This window comes from Colias philodice, chromosome 6 (assembly GCF_061535455.1).
Source record: "Colias philodice isolate Cphi_HAF_F1 chromosome 6, ilColPhil1 Martin Lab GWU primary, whole genome shotgun sequence".
Lineage (NCBI taxonomy): Eukaryota > Metazoa > Arthropoda > Insecta > Lepidoptera > Pieridae > Colias > Colias philodice.
The window spans coordinates 1336057-1358905 of NC_143091.1; the positions used below are offsets into that span (position 1 = coordinate 1336057).

General features: G+C 36.5%; 5 protein-coding genes across 5 annotated transcripts; all 5 read left to right on the forward strand.

Annotated features, from left to right (window-relative positions):
* Window positions 1-355: 355 nt before the first annotated feature.
* LOC149487467 (uncharacterized) lies at window positions 356-2449 on the forward strand. The gene is made up of 2 exons (XM_089695844.1): window positions 356-466; window positions 686-2449. Exons 1-2 carry the CDS (start codon window positions 394-396, stop codon window positions 2407-2409), a joined length of 1797 nt encoding a protein of 598 aa, XP_089551970.1. The 5' UTR covers window positions 356-393; the 3' UTR covers window positions 2410-2449.
* A 4269-nt stretch (window positions 2450-6718) lies between these two features.
* LOC149487468 (uncharacterized) lies at window positions 6719-7798 on the forward strand. The gene is made up of 2 exons (XM_089695845.1): window positions 6719-6884; window positions 7156-7798. The coding sequence occupies exons 1-2, from the start codon at window positions 6815-6817 to the stop codon at window positions 7476-7478; spliced, it is 393 nt and encodes a 130-aa protein (XP_089551971.1). The 5' UTR covers window positions 6719-6814; the 3' UTR covers window positions 7479-7798.
* A 3514-nt stretch (window positions 7799-11312) lies between these two features.
* LOC149487469 (uncharacterized) lies at window positions 11313-16313 on the forward strand. Its single transcript, XM_089695846.1, has 2 exons — window positions 11313-11373; window positions 15730-16313. Exons 1-2 carry the CDS (start codon window positions 11313-11315, stop codon window positions 16239-16241), a joined length of 573 nt encoding a protein of 190 aa, XP_089551972.1. The 3' UTR covers window positions 16242-16313.
* Window positions 16314-17560: 1247 nt separating this feature from the next.
* Window positions 17561-18713, forward strand: LOC149487470 (uncharacterized). Its single transcript, XM_089695847.1, has 2 exons — window positions 17561-17668; window positions 17897-18713. Exons 1-2 carry the CDS (start codon window positions 17605-17607, stop codon window positions 18631-18633), a joined length of 801 nt encoding a protein of 266 aa, XP_089551973.1. The 5' UTR covers window positions 17561-17604; the 3' UTR covers window positions 18634-18713.
* A 2533-nt stretch (window positions 18714-21246) lies between these two features.
* Window positions 21247-22107, forward strand: LOC149487471 (uncharacterized). The gene is made up of 2 exons (XM_089695848.1): window positions 21247-21384; window positions 21533-22107. Exons 1-2 carry the CDS (start codon window positions 21321-21323, stop codon window positions 22015-22017), a joined length of 549 nt encoding a protein of 182 aa, XP_089551974.1. The 5' UTR covers window positions 21247-21320; the 3' UTR covers window positions 22018-22107.
* Window positions 22108-22849: the final 742 nt, after the last annotated feature.

Genomic DNA, 22849 nt, shown 5'->3' on the forward strand with positions numbered 1-22849 from the left:
TAATGCGAAAATATATTACTTAATTATTTCTCTGTTTCTTTCATGTCGCATTAATGGATAAATTATGGCTAGAATTTGGAGGTCAGAGAGTGATAAAACCTTTCATTTCCATGGGAATTTTCTTTCACTACATGGTCGGAAAATTAGATCTTAATAAAATGAAAACATTATAAGGCGGGTTTTTCCAACCTTATCAATTTATATACATTTTAGACAAATCTAACAACTCGTGTGAGTTTTCTTAGATCGGTGTTATATTGACCGTGTTTATTATCACTTATCAGGTTGACTAAAACTAAATATTCTTGGAAAGCAGGATTTGCCTATTTATGCTGGCTATAAAATGATAGCATCGAGCTGTACTAGGTCAGACTGCACAGCGATCTCAACAAGATGACAAAATTGAGTGTGTTCTTTTTAACTGTAGCAATTTGTGCTGCTCTTGGAGCAGCGCATGGATATCCAGGTAATTGCAATTGTAATTACTTAAGGTTTATACAATGAGCCTTTTAATAAACGCTGAGAGTAATGACGTAACTATGAAGTGCTAAATTTTAATACAAACTTGAGCTCCGAAAACATCAATATGTGAAGTTTACTTTAACTAATTATGTCTACTTTTTTATAGATATGTACTTCATTTTGTCAGTATATATGAGCTTTAATACAATTAATTTATTTTCAGGTTTCCTGGACCACCCACCGTTACCGCCACCACCGCCTCCACCATTCCCATTCTTTCACACGAAGAATTGGAGCGGAATAGCAAAGTCTACTGATGGCCGTGCTCAAGGAGTATTTAGTGGAGCATCTGCTTCTGCTAATGCTGGACAAAACACTGGAGAGGCCTTATCATTAGCATCTGTTGCACCTGGTGGGCAAGCTGAAGGATGTGATGAAGACCAATCGGGTCAATACAATATTCAGTCCGGTGGTGCTTTTGGCGGATCTGAAGGAGCCAGTAGTGGAAACGGAGGTGCCGCTGGTGGTCAATCAGGGGGTGCCTTTGGTGGAAAATCTGTAGGAGGCGGTTTCGGAGAATTCTCTTCGTTCAAAAAGGTCAAAGAATCCCACTTCAGTTTCAAAGCTGGAGGACAGAAAACGTTTGGCACACAAGGTGGATTTGCAGGACAAGGAGGAAGCCAAGGTCAAACGGATGGTTTTGGTGCTACTGGTGCTAGTGCTGGAAATAATAATGCTCAGTCACAGGGACAGGGCGGTTTCAGTAGTTCTCATTCTGAAAGCTCTTCCTTTGGTCAAGGTGGTGACGAAGGTCAAGGGGCTGCGTTGATTAACGGTCTTGAATCTGAAAGTGAATTCGGCCAGCAAAAACAACAAGGAGGTGGATTTGCTCATCAACATAAAGAAGGTAGTGCATTTGAACAGCAAAGTCAACAGGCTGGTGGATTTGATAAACAAAGCGGGCAAGGTGGCTTTAATCAACATTATGAACAAGGACAACAAACACAACAAAGTAACGGATTAGGACAGAGTTCTGGAGCTGGTGGAAGTGGTGCTGGATTTTCTGGATCTTCTGCTAGCCAAGCCTCTTCTAATTCTCAAAGTGGTTTTGGGCTATCCGGTCAACAGCAACAATCTGGCTCCGGTTCTGGTTTTGGTGGTCAAGGTGGATACGGATTCGGTTTTGGCCATGGCCACGGTTCCCAGAGTGGCAATTTAGAACAACAAACACAACAAAGTGGTGTTTTTGGACAACAAAGTCAACAAGCTAGTGGAAATAATGGAGGTTTAGCTGGTTCAGGTGCCAATAGCCAAGCCTCTACTGTCGCACAAGGAAGCGGATCATTGGGTACACAGCAATCTGGTTCTGGCAGTCAAGGTGGTTATGGATTCGGTTTTGGTCACGGTCAAGGTTCCAAACATGGATATGGAAGTGCTCAAAGTGGTGATTTTGGACAACAAGCTCAACAGAGCAATGACTTCGGACAACAAAGTCAACAGGCTTCTGGACTTGGACAACAATCCAGCGGAAATGGCGGTGCCTTAGCTGGCTCAAGTGCTAATAGCCAAACATCTGCACAAGGAGGCTTCAGCTTAGGTCAACAGCAAACCGGATCGCAGTTTGGTGGTCAAGGGGGCTATGTATATGGTCATGGTCGCGGCTTTAGCCACGGTTATGGAAGCGGTAACGGTTTCGGAAGCTCCAAATACCAGGCAACTGATAGTAATGAACAAACAGGTGTAGCCAGTGGATCGCAGGCTAGTGGAGCTAGTTCAGGTAGCAAAGACGTATCTGCATCGCTAAGTGGAGCTTTGAACCTCGCTTCACAAGGTCTGGAGTCAGCTCAGAATGCTGGGTGCAGTACTTGCGGTGGTAAAGGCGGTTATGCCCTTAGTAACGCTAGGAGTCATAACGGCAACGCAGTCGCCGTTTCTATTGGGGGTTAAATCAATGTGAATTGTTGTGTTGTAATTATTTATGAGAATAAATCGCTATTTATAAATGTATTTTTGTTGTTTGATATGTCCCTACCCTATACCACTACCACCACCTATATATACGGTACCACCTATATACCACTATACCATAATGGGATGCCATTATAAAAGTTACATGTCCAGTTATTATGCCTTATTAATTCAGCAACATGAAGAAAACCTTTTCTCTTAAAATATAATCACACAGAATTACATTTTTTTATTTCAAAATAAGTACTTACTCATAGTATGAATATGTAATAAAATTTTAAAGAATGTTTGAATGGTAGTAAACTAAAAATTTAATATTAGTAAAAAACTTGATCTTCACTTCGAGATTACAAAAAAATTACAATTACACTTAAAAAAAAAAATATCTCAATTTTTTTCTTCATTGAATGTAGGATATGCATCACTTACAAACCATAATTATAAAATTTCGGCGGCATCCCTGTATAATTTAATATTAATATTTTTTTGTTCAGTTAATATAAACGTGGTTACTTTATTGAATTTTCTTTTAAGAAAATTTTTATTATGAGGTTGACCAAATAAGATCAATGGTAAAATATATATAAATATTTTCCAAAATATATCCAAATAGCAGGAATAGCTTATACATTATTTCCATTATAATTGAAACAAAATTACAAGTTATAATTCTACTAGCTTTCCGTCAGCGGCTTCGCACGCGTAATCAAAGGAAAACCCGCATATTTCACGTTCCTGTGGGATTTCCTAGATAAAAAGTATAATTTCAGTGTAATCAATGTTCAGTAGTATTTGCGTGAAAGGGTAACAAACATACACACATATCTACACAAACATCCATCCTCACAAAATTTCGCATTTATGAGTTATTATTTATTTATAGGTATATGTAAGTAGGATTGGCTATTTTCACAGATGTTATCGAATTTTTTTCTCTTATTTTTTTAGCACGAGAAGAATTTAGCCAAGAATTTTATTTATCATTTTTTTATTTAGTCTAAGGGTGTTTCTTTTTTGTTTCCAAAATAGTATAAATACAGTGCCACAAACTTATCTGACCCGGTGGCAAAAACTGGAACTACGTGCCGCCATTTTGAAATGTCACATTTTCACAGACTTTTCATACGAAATATTTTGTTTATATAAAAGAAAGCGACATCAGTGACACTGTCACCGGGTCAGATAAGTTTGTGGCACTATACGTTTCTCATAAAGGTCAATGAATGAAAAAATAGATCTAGATTGTATAATTATTACCAGGGTTAGTAGTAAGTGACATATCACACTAGCGGATTGCGAGCGGTTTCAAAGCGGAGCGGGTGCGCAACGAATACGTTGCGGGCGCGCAACGAACACGCCGCGGTTGCGCAGCGAATTCGTTGCGGACGCGTCATTTTGTATACTCTCGCACAAAAGCCAGCCCTTCCGCCTTGCCTAACTTCCATTCAATATTTCCATCGTTTCTGTAGCACTCAATTTTTTAACCGTACTGTGGAAATGCACTTACTTAACAGTTAACTAAAGATGTAATAACAACTGGAGTTGTTAAAAAAAGGTGCTATAAAATTGAATTACTAGGACTTTTAGAATGTACCATACATTCCAAAAGTATGTAACGACTGACCAGTATAATCTCTCCCATAGCAACGTATGTTATAAAGAGATTTTGTGAACCTAATTATGAGCAAAGTGATAGTGAGTTGCTGGTTGCTTGATAAAATTTTCTATTCACTGCTATTTATCTAATAATAAGATAGCCCTGTTTTAGTTAAGGAGCTTTAACATTTATTTCACTAATGAACTTTCTTAATGAGCAATTAAGTTATCTGATTGCATTTCGACCAAGATTTAATAGATAAAACAATACCCTAAACATTAACATGTTATGAAACTCGTAAAAAATAATGATCTCATAATTATTATACTATCACAAGTTATAAGTAACAACCAGCACGGATTCCATTTTGTTAATGAGTGTACATGACTGCGACGTTAAACGTTGCGCATCTGCCACGCGTCCGCAACGAATTCGCTGCGCAACCGCAACGTATTCGTTGCGCACCCGCTCCGCTTTGAAACCGCTCGCAATCCGCTAGTGTGATATGTCACTAAGACGTGTATAGAATAATTATTATATACTAGATTTCCGCCCGCGGCTTCGCCCGCGTTTGCAAAGGAAAACCCGCATAGTTCCCGTTCCCGTGGGATTTCCGGGATAAAAACTATCCTATGTGTTAATCCAAGTTACCCTCTATATGTGTGCTAAATTTCATTGTAATCGGTTCAGTAGTTTTTACGTGAAAGAGTAACAAACATCCATACATCCATACATCCATACATCCTTACAAACTTTCGCCTTTATAATATACTAGCGACCCGCCCCGGCTTCGCACGGGTGCAATGCTGATACTAAATACACTACAGAAAAACTGTGAACGTTGTATATAAAAACATAGCGGCCCGCTCCGGCTTCGCACGGGTATAAAATACTAGATTTCCGCCCGCGGCTTCGCCCGCGTTTGCAAAGGAAAACCCGCATAGTTCCCGTTCCCGTGGGATTTCCGGGATAAAAACTATCCTATGTGTTAATCCAAGTTACCCTCTATATGTGTGCTAAATTTCATTGTAATCGGTTCAGTAGTTTTTACGTGAAAGAGTAACAAACATCCATACATCCATACATCCTTACAAACTTTCGCCTTTATAATATATATTAGATATAGCCCGGCGGCCGGCCGGTACCGCCGCAAATGCTACGTCCCGCAATTTTTAAATCTGTAATATCTTCGAAAATATTCACTTAAATCATACGGTGTAAAGGGCCATATAGATCTATATTAAATGAACAATGTATTCAAGGTATTTAATTGGTTAAGGATTAATGCTGTATTGGTTAAAATCGCTTCGAAAATTAGCCATTATTTGTCGTAAAAAGTAAATGACAAAAAAAAGTTATTGTGGGTTATCCATAAGAGATAGACATATACCATCGCGGACTTTTCTGTAGACCTTTTCAATGTGTATAATACTTAGTACATTATTTTGATAAAACTCGTAGGGTTCAGCCTGCGTTTGCAATGTAAGCGGAAAAAATGTAATTTTTTACGACATCACATTAGAAACCTCAGAAATAACAGTACTTCTCCATTATTTAATGGATGTTATTATACATATAAACCTTCCTCTTGAATCACTCTATCTATTAAAAAAAACCGCATCAAAATCCGTTGCGTAGTTTCAAAGATTTAAGCGTACAAAGGGACATAGGGACATAGGGACAGGGAAAGCGACTTTGTTTTATACTATGTAGTGATATTAGATAGGATCATCTACCTCTAAATATTACGAAAGTAAACTAGTAAACTTCATACAAATTAAACGCAAATCAAATCGGTTGTTTGTTTTATAAATAAAATCTTAGCAAAGTCACCTTATAAACAAATTGCCTTTAACGTGTTGACCGTATTCAAGATTTTATTTGTAAAACCAAATATCCGATTTGAGCGTGATGATACTTTTAATTATAGACGAACCCAATTTTTAATGCTTATTTTTTTTTGATAAAAGGACCTTCAACTCTTCATCTTGCGGACATTATAAGAATTTTATGATACCTAATTAATTAAATATTATTATATTCAATTAATCATACAATTATTAACATCAGCTCATAAGTACATATTTATTTACAATTAAGAATATGTGCCAAAAGAAAATCACAAAGCAGTTGCAATCTCTTATACCTACCTATCTCTTTATTGTTAGCCTTAGTTGTTATCAATAAAAATTAAAATCAGAAATTACAATTAATGAATTAAAACCCTTAATCCGTAGATATTATAATATTATAGTGCCCCATCACCGCCCGGATATGCCTTTTGACAGTTTTCTCTCCGCAAAAACTGTCTAATTACAAAAATATAAAAAATAGTCGTTTGGTCGAGTCTTTATCGAGATTTGGCGATTTCTTTTTAATTATGTTAATTATTTTACATTCTAGAAAGAAACTATGTTAACATCTCCATTCAAAGAAGAGATTAATCTGAAATTAAAATAATAAAATAATTTCATAAAAATTACCCAAACAAGTGTCATCGTAAATACGGATATCAGTGTGGAATTGGTGTGGAATCATGTAGGTACATTGGAAAATCCTTTTTAAATCACTAATTAAATTGTCAAACATTGTCCGACAAACATATTACATCAAAAACAAACTTCGAGGATATGTAATCTGATTTAATATCACTTTACATTTTTTATTATCATCTAGGCGTTATTAGGAATTCTTAGTAAGACTGTCAATTTGTCTTATAAATATCGTTGAAAAGTATAAAATTTGTTGCATCTCCGTTATTTTAGCATATCTCCGAAACACACCAGAATGTTGAGGTTTGGCTTTTTATTTTTCGCGGCATTTTATGTGGCCAGCTGTTTGCCCATAGATAATAATCGTAAGTTTTTGACAGTTATCTATAATTTAAATACAGATTATAAAAAAATATTTAGGCGATATTTTTATCTGACATTTTTATTTGTTCACTTTTATAAACTGCTTATGAATATAAAAATATGAATTAATTTTCGATTGAGAACGAAATAATTTTTTAAATAAGTATTGTAAAATTTTAGAAAATCAATATATATCAATATATAATATCATAAACAATAATAAGAAAATGTTATAAATTATATTGATATTTCATAAAAAATATGTTTTTTTAGAAAGCATCCTCCTTAACCGCTTGCAGCGATCTGCTGAAGACTGTGGTCCAAATGGACACCCTCACCCACCATTCTGGCCACCACCACCGCCATTCTGGCCACCAGGACCTCCTCCACCCTGGCATCATAGATTTGGAAACAATTGGGGACCTGGACCGCAGAATTTTCCGCATTCTCAGGACATAAGACAAGATAATCAAGACGATTTTGGCAAACTACCATGTGACAATTGCAATGGCAATGCTGCTATAAGTAACTCGAAAAGTGACTCTGGAGATGCCATCTCAATAGCAATTTCGAAGTCTGGGAAACCAAAGACATAAGAAAAACGATAGAGAATTGTCACACCAAATTAACTAATAAATGACGAACGAAAAATAATATTAATAAATTATTTCCGTCCGTTCCTGAATATAATAACAGAAAAGGCATATATTGTTTCATATTAAAACTAGACGAAGCTTTTGTCACCATATCACCAGATCTATTGGTGAAGAACAAAGTTCCTATCAAAACCAGTTCAGCCATTTTGAGGATTAGCGTTACAGACAGTTTTTTTTATAATTCTTATAGAATATTATAATGTATGCTTTTTAAAGTATTAATTAAAAAGGACACTACAATGTTATTTATTAGTCGTCGTCTGAGTCGCTTTGTATAGATTTTATTTATAATAATATTAAGTTTTAAATAAATACAATTGTTACAAAATATCTTTTTTTCCTTTTTTTTCCGATATCGCACCTGCCCATAAGAATTTTGTTACTGAATGATAAAAAAATCTATCAAATTGAGAGCAATCTTATAAAACCATAGATAATAAATTATTATTAATACATAGATAAGGTTATTGAACCCGCTGAGTATCTATAAACTTCATAAACTAGAGTTAGCATATCGTTAGTATTCAAGGCAAATAATTTTAGACATTTATTATAGTGTTCCTGATTTTATTACTAGTGCTTAGTTTTTGCTAGACTTTTAATTGGTCGAACCGTTTTAATGTTATGTTCTAAGAAAAAGATAATTTTTTATACAAGATTGCACAGTAATTTGATACGTTGTGCTACTCCATGTGACGAATGATAAATGTCATAATATAAGAGTAGAGACTTAGACAATATTTACAGTTTTTATTGCTTTTAATGTAGCACTTTCTTGGTAATCCTGTGTTATCACATAAATTTCACATAAAAAAAAGTACAATCTGCGGTTCTTCACTTGGCACACTAGTAAAAAAAATGAATACACATTATGTACTGTTCCTTTTCCTTACTAAGTTGGCTTACTATTCATCGATTGCTGTTGGTTTCTGATGAGAAATCGCCAATAATTCGTGTAATGTAAATAAGAAATATCCGTGTTCTCTTAATTTAATAATAATAGTTTAAAAAAACTAAAAAACACGCTTTTTATAGAAACCGAACTAAAAAAATGGAATAATTTTATCAAATTAGTGTATTGTCATCGGTCCTCAATAAATCTACAAAGTTTGAACGAAATCTGGCCGTTTAAAGTGGGTCAAAATCGCGCCCAAAGAAGTCGGTTACAAACAAACAAACATACAGGTGAAGCTAATATAAAGCGTGTAAAAAAGCTATAGAAAGATATTAAAAAATATATAAATCGAGTCAAACAGGACAGGATACTACTTTCGTTCATGGATTTATTTACAGTGCATATAGTTTTTGACATTTGTTTAATAACGTGTTTGAGTTACAATTCCTAATAGAACACGAAGACCACTAAAATCAATAATTAATATAATAGAATAGAACCAATTTATTAAAACATAAAAGAAACTCGATATTCCGATATTGTGAATCATCAACCAGTTTCCATAAATCCATTTTTCTGGCGTTCCAGTTAACTCATCAATTTATGCAAAATTATACAATCTAAATATAAAATAACATATGTGAGGACTTTTTAATTTAAATAAAAATGTCTTCCGCCTAATAGACTACAAGCCCGCATATGAAAAAAATATGGGTCAAATGAACCACCACGGGACATATCTAGTACGAAAGAAGAGCAAAAAATAATAAGATTCATCACTATGCCGTCACTTGTAAGCTGTCCAACTGAGTGCAGATGAGAATTGAAAAGTACAGGTAGACTCGGTAAATTTTGGTCATATATTTTTGTACGGCATTCTTAACCATCGATAGATCCATTAAAAATAATAAGAAACCGCTCAGTGCCGTACAAAAATGTGGGTCCACCAAGTCGGAATTTTTATTTAATTTCCGAGAGTTACCGGGGGTAAATTTGGTCATTTGACCATGTACGGCATCTGTGTCATACGATTGCTATACTGCTTTTAATCCATTATTCCGCAACGCCGTACAAAAATCATGGGGACAAGGGGAAAAAATCGAGAGTTGTAATCCCCTCTCTTTCCCCACTCCAGGGGGTCATTTGACACAACACGAAATAAATTTATTTTTAAAGTATTTTATGCATAGATAATATTTTTTCATGTGCCGTACATTTTCGTTGGTTCAAAGGGGAAAAATCTGAAAAAGAAAAAATCCATATAACGAAATGTTTGCTTTATATTTTTCTAATAAAATATAAATATACATTAATATTAAGAAGCTCGAGGTGGTTAATTATCACCTTGGAAAGTCGGAGTCAAGTGGAATGGACTCCGTTAAATTGATGAACTAATAAAAAAGCTATGAACGAAAAGATGTGAATTATATTCAATCAGCCCATGAATACAGGTAAAGTCACAAGCAAATGCTAGTAATATATACATATTCAAAATGTACAAGTAAAGCGCTTTCAAATGATACCAAACACGGCATATTTATCTTAACTTTATTTTTTTACTCTGTATGTTTTGTCCGCTAGAGGGCGCCACATTAGATTTTGTGAAACCCCATATAGCCTTTAGCTAGCTGGTCACTGATTATCCAGTGAACAATTCAGACGCTTCTAATGATATGTCATTTGTCGAATTCTGATAAGTAGTTTAGAAGTTACGAGGGAATAGATAAACATACATACATGACCTGTCAAAACCATAACCCTCCTTTTGCTTTGCCGTAGTTGGGTAAAAATATGTTAATGCCGTACTGTATCAAATGGCCATAAAGCACCCTTAAAATTGTAGCTTTCGTCGCTTTCATCAGCCTAAAAGATGTGGTCTGCACAAAAATGTACGGCATCGTTTTTTCCTAATTTATCTATGTTAATACTATTTAAAACAACGAATAAAGTGTAGAAAACTATTATATTTCATTAATCTACGATGTTTAAACTTTAACAAAATTTCTGGGTTTGCATTTCTCTATAACTTTTTTTAGAACGGTTTCTTTTGAACGGCAATACTATATAACAATTGAATTTTACAATATCATGTTAAAAAAAAAGTTCCCGTACAGGGTCAAATGACCTTACAGCTCTTTATATCAAGAATTCGATGAAATTAAGATGATTATTGGTATACATTTAAAAGAACAATTATTTTTTGACGGCATTGCTTTTAATAGTACTTTTGAGTGCTAGATAATGTTTTGGAACCGAAGCCGTACTTAGTCAAATGACCCCCTGGAGTGGGGAAAGAGAGGGGATTGCAACTCTCGATTTTTTCCCCTTGTCCCCATGATTTTTGTACGGCGTTGCGGAATAATGGATTAAAAGCAGTATAGCAATAGTATGACACAGATGCCGTACATGGTCAAATGACCAAATTTACCCCCGGTAACTCTCGGAAATTAAATAAAAATTCCGACTTGGTGGACCCACATTTTTGTACGGCACTGAGCGGTTTCTTATTATTTTTAATGGATCTATCGATGGTTAAGAATGCCGTACAAAAATATATGACCAAAATTTACCGAGTCTACCTGTACTTTTCAATTCTCATCTGCACTCAGTTGGACAGCTTACAAGTGACGGCATAGTGATGAATCTTATTATTTTTTGCTCTTCTTTCGTTCTAGATATGACCCCTGGTGGTTCATTTGACCCATATTTTTTTCATATGCGGGCTTGTAGTCTATAATTCCATATAAGGGCATTTTGTATACTTCCGCAGGAAATTAGCTTTAAATTTGCAATTTCAATGTTAAAGGCGTAGGCGGTGCCCTTGCATCAAATAATATATAACCGTTTGACCCGCCGAATGTCTTCACAAAGCAAACAAAATGTCTAAGTATCTTGTGATTTTCCTGATCTGCCTTGGTTGGAGCCTTGTTTCTGCTGCAGGTATTAATTTGTATCTTATTCATCACTAGCTGTGCCGCACGGTTTCGCCCATAGTCAATAATTCATGTGTTATGTGCTATATTACTGTAAAGTTTCATCGAAATCCGTCCAGCAGTTTTTGAACCAATTCGTTACTAACATACAAAACCTTTCCTCTAATACATATTAGTATAGACTACTTTTAGGGGGGTAATGTTACTCGCGTCCGTAGGTGAAAACTCTTGTGTCCCTACACGTGCCCCCCGGGTGGTGCTAAATGAGTAACCGTAACTTTTCTGGTGGGAGACAGTTGTCCCGGCTAGTTACCACCCACCTGGCAAAGCCTTGCCGCCAAACGACCCGTCGTGTTCCGGCATTATGCTAGGTGAAGCCCATCTCTGTAACAATAAGGTCTAAACAGTTGCCCAATGTCAATGAGCGGACTCCTTTGCATTAGTGTTTCTGCGCCGGACGCCTAGTCATGGAGGGTAGCGGGATCCGAAGAAACGGTTCACCGCTGGCCGACCGCAGGTTGTAGGGGGCCCAACTAGCGGGTTAGCCACCCGTGAAAGGCTGCCCCGCCGCCTGCGCATAATCCTGGATTGGCTCCAACGTGCCGGTTGGCGACCGGGTGAGAGGACCCGTTGGCAATATCCAGGGGGTTTCGGGCGTCCCCGCGGTCTCCAGACTAGGCTTCCACCAGTGTAGACCCTAATGTTTTTCTAAGGTTGCTCCTGACATTCAGCCTCGTTTATCTGCTTATTGTTGCTGCCTATTCACTCTTCTCAAAGCAAACATGAATAAAGGTCACAAAGGAAACAAGTATAGACAGCGGCAGCACTTCCTCTCGTTTAATGTGCACCTCTCTAATATTCGAGGCCTGCACTCAAATCTCTTGCCAGTCCACCATCACCTTGAGACCGAAAAGCCTCACTTGTTTTTCCTTACCGAGACGCAGATTAGATGTCCTGCTGACGCATCATACCTCGGGTATCCTGGGTACATTCTTGAACATAAGTTCCTACCTAAAGCCGGTACCTGTGTGTATATTCGCGACGATGTCTGTGCACAACGTCTCCTTCACCTTGAAGATTCCAAATTTTCCGTTCTCTGGATTGTTGTGGAAACAAAATTTGACAAAACAGTATACGCAAGTGTTTACCGTTCCCACAGCGGCGATATGGAGACTACTAGGCTCTTCGACTACCTTAGTGAGACGATAGATGTGGTCCAACTCCGGTTTCCCAGTGCCCAAATCGTCCTCCTGGGGGATTTTAACGCCTGCCATAGCGAATGGTTATTCCCGTACCAGAAAACTGATCATGCTGGGAGAGAGATCTTCAATTTTGCAACCTCTTATAACCTCTCCCAGCTTGTAAAAGAGGCAACTCGAATTCCTGATATTGAAGGCCATACGTCCAATTGCCTGGATCTCTTACTGACTACTGATCCCGACCGTTGTGTGGTAGAAGTTTCTGCTCCACTTGGTACCTCTGACCACTGCTTGGTAAGATCTGTCTCAACTTGTTCTCCACCGGACTTTACATCCAAAGGAAGGAGAAGGGTTTGGAGATATAAGTTGGCAGACTGGGAAGAGATGCGTAACTTTTTCTCCTCCTATCCTTGGCGGCAGGTTTTTTTCTCTTCTAACGACCCCTCGACCTGTGCGGAGAACATCGCCGATGTTATTCGTCAGGGAATGGAGTATTTTATTCCCTTTTCTGACGTTATCATCGATGCCAAAGCTCGACCCTGGTTCAACGCTGAATGTGCTCAAGCAGAAAGAAGTAAGGAAGCCGCATATCGAACCTGGGCCGATGCTCGGATCCACAAATCTTCTGATTTACATGAAAAAAAGAAAGCTTTTAACAAAGCTGCCAAGGACTGTAAAAGGTTACTCAAGAGGGCAAGATTCGATCATATTCGCCGTATCGGAGACAAACTCGCATCCTATCCAGCTGGTAGTAAGGCATTCTGGTCGCTTGCGAAAGTTGTTGAATCGAACTTTTCACGATCCTCGCTACCACCGCTGCTGAAACCCGACGGATCACTTGCTCATACTGCAAAAGAGAAAGCCGACACATTTGCTATACTCTTCGCACAAAATTCACGTCTTGATCCAACGAACACAACACCACCTTCCTTACCACACTGCCACTCAGTTATGCCTAGCATACGTATAAGGCAAAAAGATGTTCTTAACATTATGCGTGGTCTTGACGTCAATAAAGCAAGTGGTCCGGATGGGATCCCTGGAATAGTCCTGAAAATGTGCGCTCCTGAGCTGTCTCCTATCTTGACCCGCTTGTTTCGGTTGTCTTTAGAGTCGGGTCAAGTCCCTAAGTCCTGGAAGCTTGCAAACGTGCAGCCTGTGCCCAAAAAAGGCAGTCGTGCGGACCCCACTAACTATCGCCCGATTTCAATCACCTCCATACTCTGCAAGATTATGGAGCGTGTATTGAACAACCGGCTCCTTGCGTACCTAGAGGCCAACGATCTTCTTAATGACCGGCAGTATGGTTTCCGCAAGAATAGATCGACTGGCGATCTCCTGGTACACGCTACTCATATTTTGGGAGAAGCCATAGAGAATCACGGTGAGGCACTTGCTGTCTCCCTTGATATCTCGAAAGCTTTCGATAAAGTCTGGCACGCTAGCCTCCTAAGCAAGCTTCCTTCATACGGAATACCACCTGATCTCTGCACTTGGATAGCCGACTTCCTGAGAGAGCGTTCTATCCAAGTAGTTATCGACGGATGCATGTCTGATCCTCTGGATATTAACGCGGGTGTTCCTCAGGGGTCTGTACTTTCTGCAACGCTGTTCCTGCTGCACATAAATGATATGCTTCGGCCTAACATTTTTGGGTACGCGGACGACAGTACAGTTGTAGAAAGATACCTATCCAATGCTGCTGCATCCAAAGAAACTATAGCGACTGAGAGAGAGGCCATGATTGAACGCGTGAATAACACCTTACTGGATATCTCCAAATGGGGCGATGCGAATCTGGTGAGATTTAATGCGTCAAAAACGCAGGCGTGCCTTTTCACAGCGAAAAAAAGTCCACTTCACCTAGCTCCGACTTTTCGTGATGTGCCGATCGTGGTGTCTGACAGTCTGCAGTTGCTTGGCGTCACCGTTTCGTCGAACCTTCAGACAGTTCATCGAATCTAAGGCGCAACTTGCTGCTAAAAAGCTCGGCATTTTGGCCAAAGTAAGGCGGTACTTCACACCAGACCAGCTTCTTAGATTATACCAAGCCCAAGTTCGGTCTTGTGTGGAATACTGCAGCCATATATGGGCTGGAGCTGCAAAAACTCACCTAGGCGCCTTAGATTCGATGGAAAGGCGTGCTAAAAAACTTATAGCCGACCCGAGTCTGCTCAGCGGCAAACTCTACACTCTGGAGCACAGACGCAAAATTGCTTGCCTTTCAGTCTTTTACCGGCTTCACTTCGGCGAATGTGGGACTGAATTACACCACCTTATACCACCTTCTCCTTTCCAATACAGGACTTCGCGACGGAATACTGGTTTCCACCCCTACGTGGTCGAGATACCCCATGTGCGCACCAAGCGCTTCGAAAACAGTTTCTTAATAAAAACCGCGAAGATGTGGAACTCCCTACCGCCATTCGTGTTTCCCGATAGTTACAATTTGGATCTATTCAAGGCCAAAGTGAATAGGCTTTACCTTACTGATCAGGCATGCTAACCTGAAAGACCGCATCTTCACATCAGGTGAGATGGCGGTCAAATGCCTGAGCAGTGTGTTAAAAAAAAAAAAAAAAAAAAAAAAAGACTATAGCGTACCAGCCGCTTCGCCCACTTTGCTTAAAACTTAACAAATTATTTGCCAAAAACCATTATATTTATTAAAAAATAGCATCAAAATCCGTTGCGTACTTTTAAAAATCTAAGCATAAACAGACAGACCAACAAAGAGCGGAAAGCGACTTTGTTTAATACGTGGTGATTTAACTTCTAAGCCAGCACAATATGATATTGGCACCGTTATATAAATGTTCTTAGAGCTTTTGTTGTTACAAAGCTTACGGTCCAATGTTATTATTTTTTCTCATTATAGAGTCCCGTTTTGACATTGTACATAGATTACTGTTTATAATAATTTTAACACATTTGAATACGTATATTTCATATTTAATATCGGTATTAAAAAGGTATAAGTTCTGATTTATTTAATTAATTAATTTTATTCTCATAGAAATGGCAGCTAAATGTCACCATCTTTTAATTAAAAATAGGTACTTATAAATTTTTTTTTGAGTAAAATAGCAAAATATTCACAAATAATCGCGACAAATTTGAATTATTTTAAACTAAGCTCATGTTAAACTATTTTGCAATTTCAGATGTGCAAAACAGAAATGAATACGAAGATAATAATATAGACGCCAGGCATTTACACAAGAAGAGACGTTGTCATTTCGGATCTTGCGGAGGAGGCTTTGGCAATTACGGAGGCTTTGGAGGCCATCAAGGTTACGGGGGCTATGGGGGTTACCAAGGCCACCAAGGCTACCAAGGAGGCTATCAAGGCAACCAATACCCATACCCGCCTATCAATATAGGCATCAGTCAATCTCAATCTTCAGCGTCTGGTGGTTACGGTGGTTATTACCCTAATTACAATCAATACAATGGATACCAAGGCTATCCAAACCACGGACATAACAGACCATATAGGCCCTTCTTCGGAAGCGGCTATGGTCCATCCAATAATCAATACAATGGAAACTATTACTTGGCAAATACTGGCAATGGTTATGGTTTAACGGGATTCGGAAGCGGTTTTGGAGGCGGTTATGATGAACAATATGATGGTGATGAACATTATGAAAGATCTGCAGGCAAAAAAGACTGAACTATTAGATTTACTGTAGCTGTTAGTTTTAGCTATTATGTTAAGCAAATACGAAATTCAAAATGTCGTGTCTTTTTTAGGGTTCCGTAGCCAAAATGGCAAAAACGGAACCCTTATAGTTTCGTCATGTCCGTCTGTCCGTCTGTCCGTCTGTCCGTCTGTCACAGCCGATTTACTCGGAAACTATAAGTACTACAGTGATGAAATTTGATGAGAATATGTGTTGTATGAACCGCTACAAAAATATGACACTAAATAGTAAAAAAAAGAATTGGGGGTGGGGCCCCCCATACATGTAACTGAGGGATGAAATTTTTTTTTTCGATGTACATACCCGTGTGGGGTATCAATGGAAAGGTCTTTTAAAATGATATAAAGTTTTCTAAAAAACATTTTTCTTAAAGTGAACGGTTTTTGAGATATCAGCTCTCAAAGTCGTAAAAAGTATGTCCCCCCCCCTCTATTTTTATAACTACGGGGTATAAAATTCTAAAAAAAATAGAGGTGATGCATGCTAATTAACTCTTTCAACGATTTTTGGTTTGATCAAAGTATCTCTTATAGTTTTTGAGATAGGTTGATTTAACTGTAATTTATTATATTTGCTGCTACGGAACCCTTTGTGCGCGAGCCCGACTCGCACTTGGCCGGTTTTTATTGTTTTATCGTTTACGTTAAAATATATTATCTTCACAACTATAATAGCTACTTTCCGAAGGATATAAAACTCTGCTGATAAATAATTAATTTCTTTAAAATGTTTGTCTTTAACATCAATCACAGAGAGATCAAGATTTATCACTTTCAAATATACACTATTACCAGTTCCATGCATAATAAATTGTCTTGATTATTTTTATGACGAAATGTATTACAGAATATATCGAACGTTGAACTGCGAACTATTTAATAAATCAATACATAAAACAAATCGCTTGCTTTTTTATCCTCTCCAATGTCATAATTGCCTCTATCAAGGAGTCAAAATACATTATCGTTTATTATATTACAGATTTGCATATTTTATGTGATAATTTAACAACTCAAAGCTGTTTTGTGGTTACCACTATTTTTTTAATAATCAAAGCAAACTATGTCCTTCCGGCAAACCTTGTGAAATGAGACTTGCAAAAAACTTTATGATGTTACCCATCGTGTCAATTAGCATTTAATATTACTATCCAAAATATTTATAGGATCACAGATAAATTATTGTACCGTAAGGTTTGTGATAAATTTTTGAGTGTCAATGCCTCACACGAATCTGACCTAGTTGGTGGGGGAACTTATGATATATAAAAACTAAGAGAAATGGTAGGTTAGTATTCACAACGAGCAGAGAAAGGTACTCATCAAACTAAAAATGATCTCAAAACTGACAACCCTCTTGGCTATCCTAGCTGTAAGCAAAGCCGCGCCGTGGCTGGGTAAGTGATAATACAAACGAAATTACCTATTGTTAGCACTGATCTATTGTAAACATTATTAAGTGCAAAAGTAATTTTATAGAAGATCGTGATTGTATTATTTGAACATGCTTTTTCAGATTACGTCACAATCATGCACTTATCGATAACTTTGTCAATATCATTTTTTATAATATTTTTCACAACATCCAGAGCTTGCTTATTCCAAAAATAATCTTATTTTTTCAGGTCATCCTGGAATCTATTTAAGACAAGCTCAGCCTCCTAGTATAGCGTTCGGTTTCGGCAGTGGCTTCAGCAGCGACATTGGTGGCATCAAACACACAAGCAGCTATGGAAATTCATTTCAAACTGGAAACGCTCAAGCTTACGGCGGTGGTTTTGGATCAGCTGATGGGAACACCTACGCTCGCGGTGTAGGATATGCACAAACATTACCTCAATCAAACTGGAAACCCCAATATCAATATAGACACACAGTACCTCAAGATTTCCAGCAAGCATCCGCCGCTACATTCAACTCAGGAGGAAGGTCGTATAACTCTGCTTCGGCTCAAAGCTTCGGCAATATTGGATCAGCTGTTTCCTCAGCTCAATCTATCGACGGGATAGGTTCAGCTGTAAGTGCTGTACAGAATAACGGACAGTCTCAAACGGCAATTTCTTCCGTCAACAGTCTTGGACGCAACGGCTATGACTCGACCATTGCTACTACAAATAGTAACGGTCATGGCTATGGTACAGCTATTTCTAGAGCTGATAACTTAGGAGGATACCAATCTGCCATTTCCTCAACACAAGGGTACGGCAATCATGGACAATTTGCTGTAGCTCAGAATGTTGGTGGATACAGAACAAGCAATGCTTACAATGTTAACCAAGGTTCAGTTCAAAATAGTGTTGCCATAAACGGACCAGGAATTCAAGTAGCACAGACATATTCTAATAATAACGGTTATTATTAAACTTAAGACTGTGAATTAGTCATTTAAGTATTTTAATGTAATAATGGTTAAACCATTGTAATAAAGACTGCACTTAAAAATGTATTTTATTTGAAAATCCAAAATTTATTGAGTGAAATTTAAGTTATGATAATTTTCATGGAAGAAATGTTTAATTTAGCGATTTGATCTAATAACTTCTATAATCGTGAATGTCACAAATGTGGGCAGAAGTAGTTTAAGTATTATATTATGTCTCGTTTATTTATTCAGAAACCTGTTTGCTTAGATACAGTTGCTACTTGCCACTTTTGATTTAAGGAAATTTAAAAAAGCACCTTCCTAATTTGAGATAAACATTTCTGAGATAACCGTTATATGAAAGTAGATTTTTTTGGAGATTTAATATAAAAATGGCTTACGTATACAAATTCAAGTTGTCTCAAAATCCTTAGAATTTAGATCAACCGTATTCCTCATACGGTATTTGCAAACGGTTACGACTTAGGGATCTTCAAGAAAAGAGCGTACTCTTACCTCAAAGACACAACACACTCACAATGTCCCCGGCATTGCAAACTTACCATCAGGTGACGCGTCTGCTCTGTTGCCTCCTCGTATACAAAAATAATTTGGAAAGTCCAAAAGTTCACGCCTCATAATTTTTTTTTAATAAATATTTATTAATTATTATTTTTGTTTATTTAATAACAATTAAACCACATCGAATCAGACCCTGAAAAATGAAAGGGTTCTATTCCTGAGCATACTCAAGCGTAAGAGAAAAAAAAAGACTCGATTAGTAAAGTATTTCGGTCGCTATCGTGTTAACAAGAAAAAGGATCCGCACATACAGACACACGGACGTCCAAGACAGAACTTTTTTAAACTGTTTTTTAACTAGTTTAAATAACAAAAATGACATCAAAAATATCATGAACGTTAAAAATAGTGTTTTTTCTTAATATGTGTGTGTATGTATTATCTTACAAGTGCAATGTATGATACATAAAGACATTTTAAGTTTGAAAAATCAGATGTTTTGCGCGAAGTGACAGTAGTACCCACCTCAACGCTTCGCTTATGAGGCGTGCAATAAAGTATTGCTGTTATTATGTATTGTATTGTTCATGATGAAGATTTTTCCAATGTTTGTTTCGTCGCGATTACCGCGTGATCCTAGTCAACGTAAATTTTTTGTGACTTCATTTCTGTTATATTTTTGGATAAAGATGTAGGTAGCTTTTGTGTAGGTGTTTAGTGTTTTTTTTTTTGACAATATAAAATTAAAATTGATTCATTGTTTGATTTATACTCTTTTAATTTGATTAATATTTTTAAGTAAGTATATCGAAGAGCCTGCTTGTATATTTGCTGGCGTGCCCTTTCTAGACTCATTATTATATTTTATCTGTGACGAGACAGATAATATCTCAGAGATAATATAATATTACTATACTGGTTACACAGTGTTAACTATTACATCATACACATATACATCAAAATCTCTCTATTAAAATTCTCGTGTCACAATGTTACTAACATACTCCTCCAAAACGGCTCACTTTTTCAGTGCCTGTTGGTTAGGTCTGAGAATCGGCCAACATCTATTTTTCTCACCCCTAAGTGATAAGTTTAGTAAGTAGTATAAGTTTCATTTTCGTTTCATTTCAGTTCATTCATTTCATAAGAGGAAGGCAGAACAGTGTTTGTCGGGACAGTTAGTAATCTTATAATAATGATTTCCCTTAACCTATTGCAATAACAATAGTTTTATATCAAACAGACGCACCAAATTTAAGATAGATAAGGATAAAGACAAAGAAATTGGTTAAAAAAAGTCAAGACCTTCAACCTCAACATGTACATGTACAATTAATGTAGGTAAGTATTAAAATTTCTGGTAAATAAGAAAATTCGGATAATTCATTTGTAATGGACAATCGCAGACGTCAATATGCGTGTCTTGGTTGAAAATAAATACTTATTATTTATTTTTACTCAATATTTAATAAAATTAAACACACGTTTGCAATTTCTTAACTTATTATTATAGAGTCTAGAGCTTTAAAGTGGCATTCTAGCATTCCACCACGCAGCCTTTTATGTTATCACAAATGAATATTATTTTTGAATGCTTGAAATTTACCGGATTGGAGCAAAATTGCTCAAAATCGGGAGAAGTGGACTGAGGGAAGAGAGGCCTTTGCCTAGCAGTGGGATAGTCATGGCTGATAATAATTAATAAAAACAAAATTTACATATACATAGATATAAGCTAAAATATACGATTATTGTGTCCTAAAACTTTATTGTTAAAAAAGAAAGGCGATGGAAACAAATGACCATTGTGTCGCCTTTTATGGATATTTGTCTTTTGGAATTCAGAACGCCCATAATTATGAATTAATTAACTTTATAACAGTGTAAAGTCGACCTTAATATAGATTTTACAGTATATTAAAATCTGACCTAAATGTACGAAAAGCTAATAAAAATACTGTTAAATAATAAAAAGACAACGCATAGTTTGCGAATAAGTGACAAGCCTTAATGGTATATTATATATCTTTTCGTGTCACTGAGATATTAGATACTTTAGAACATTTATTAAGTCCCGTTAGTTTAGCTATAAACGAGATTGTAGTTTGTGGTGAATATAAGCGGACGCTGTGATCATCGGGCGGCATTTGAATCCATACCGCATTATGACGAATATATCAAGTTCAATATTAATTTTAATTGCTATTTTATTTAAATCATCGCTTGCAGGTATGATATATGTAACATTATATAATGATAATGTGGTCTTGTTTTTTGTTTTAATTATTAGTGATTCGTCTGTCAGGTTTTGATCCAATTTGGTCATTTTCAATATCAACTCATACTTCTGAATTAATATTTTTGTGTTTAATTTCAGGTGCTTTGGATGGAAAATCTCAAAATGGTGTTCATGGAAAATCTGAAAATGGTGTTCACATGAAATTGGTTATGCCAGAAAATTCCAGAAACCTCGGTGTCACCAGCGTAGCTCAAGTGACGTCACGGAATGGCAAAGTTTCATCCATGAGTGGCATCCATTACTATCCCGTTGCTGATCAAAAGAAAGGAAATATAAACAGTTTTAGTAAAGACAACAAAATAGCACCACGTGGCATGTTTGTGACAACTTACAGAACAGGTTCTAACCCACCAGTAACCAAAGTTTGGAGCTCAGATTCTGAAATGCCCAATTTAAATCCTTGGTTATTTAATCCTCCCATTATATCTTTAAGGGGAATGTTTCCCGATTTTTCTGAACTCCATAATATGGCAACACCTTGGCCTTTGAGGCATATTCGTAACGCGCCAAATTACAACTTATGGAGGTATCCCATTTACGACCCATTTAGGAATATGTGGTGAATTGTGTTAACTAGTTTTAGTATAGTTAAGGTTTTTAATTGTTAATGTTAAATATAGATATTTTATTTATTAAAATGCCTTTACAATGTTTTTCGGTTTTTATTTTTTAATCTAATTAAATAGATATCTATTTAATAAGTAAAAATAAATCCTCTTTAAAAATGTCTAAACAAAAACCTCAAGATTAATTACAAATTAAATTGACACAGATTTAATAATCATTTATTTATGGTGCTATAATAAATAACTTCCTTTAAATTATCGGCAGCAAAATTAATTTCAACGTCTGCTTTAAAATTAACTGTTCATACGTGTTTTATCTTCGAATATAACGTCTGTTTTAATTACCATGTGCCATAAATTATAAGTCACAGCTCGTACCACATTCCATTAGATGCATGAAGGTGTGTACTTAGTTTCTTAATTATAACGTATGGATTGCAAAATTATTTATCATAATATAGGTATCACAAGTATTAGGTAATATAATATATTAATATGTGACAGTTAATAAAGACCACCTCCAAAATAACTTTGTAGAGACTTTCGGTTGTTAGAATTTTCCATTGTTTCAATTAGGTAATTTAGATTATGAGATAAAACCACAGTACCTATAGGAAATGATATTGTAAATGGTAATACTGTGATAAAACTATTGAAAAAAAAAAGAAAAGGAACATTAATTCCGATTTCTGTTTGAATGTAATTAATTATTTATTAATTCCTTAAAAAATCCTAACATTCTTAATATAGATACTTATAATCTGCCACTACGGCCACACCCGCAAAAATAGGTTTATCGGATGCTGTGACTGTTTATGTTGTTACTAAA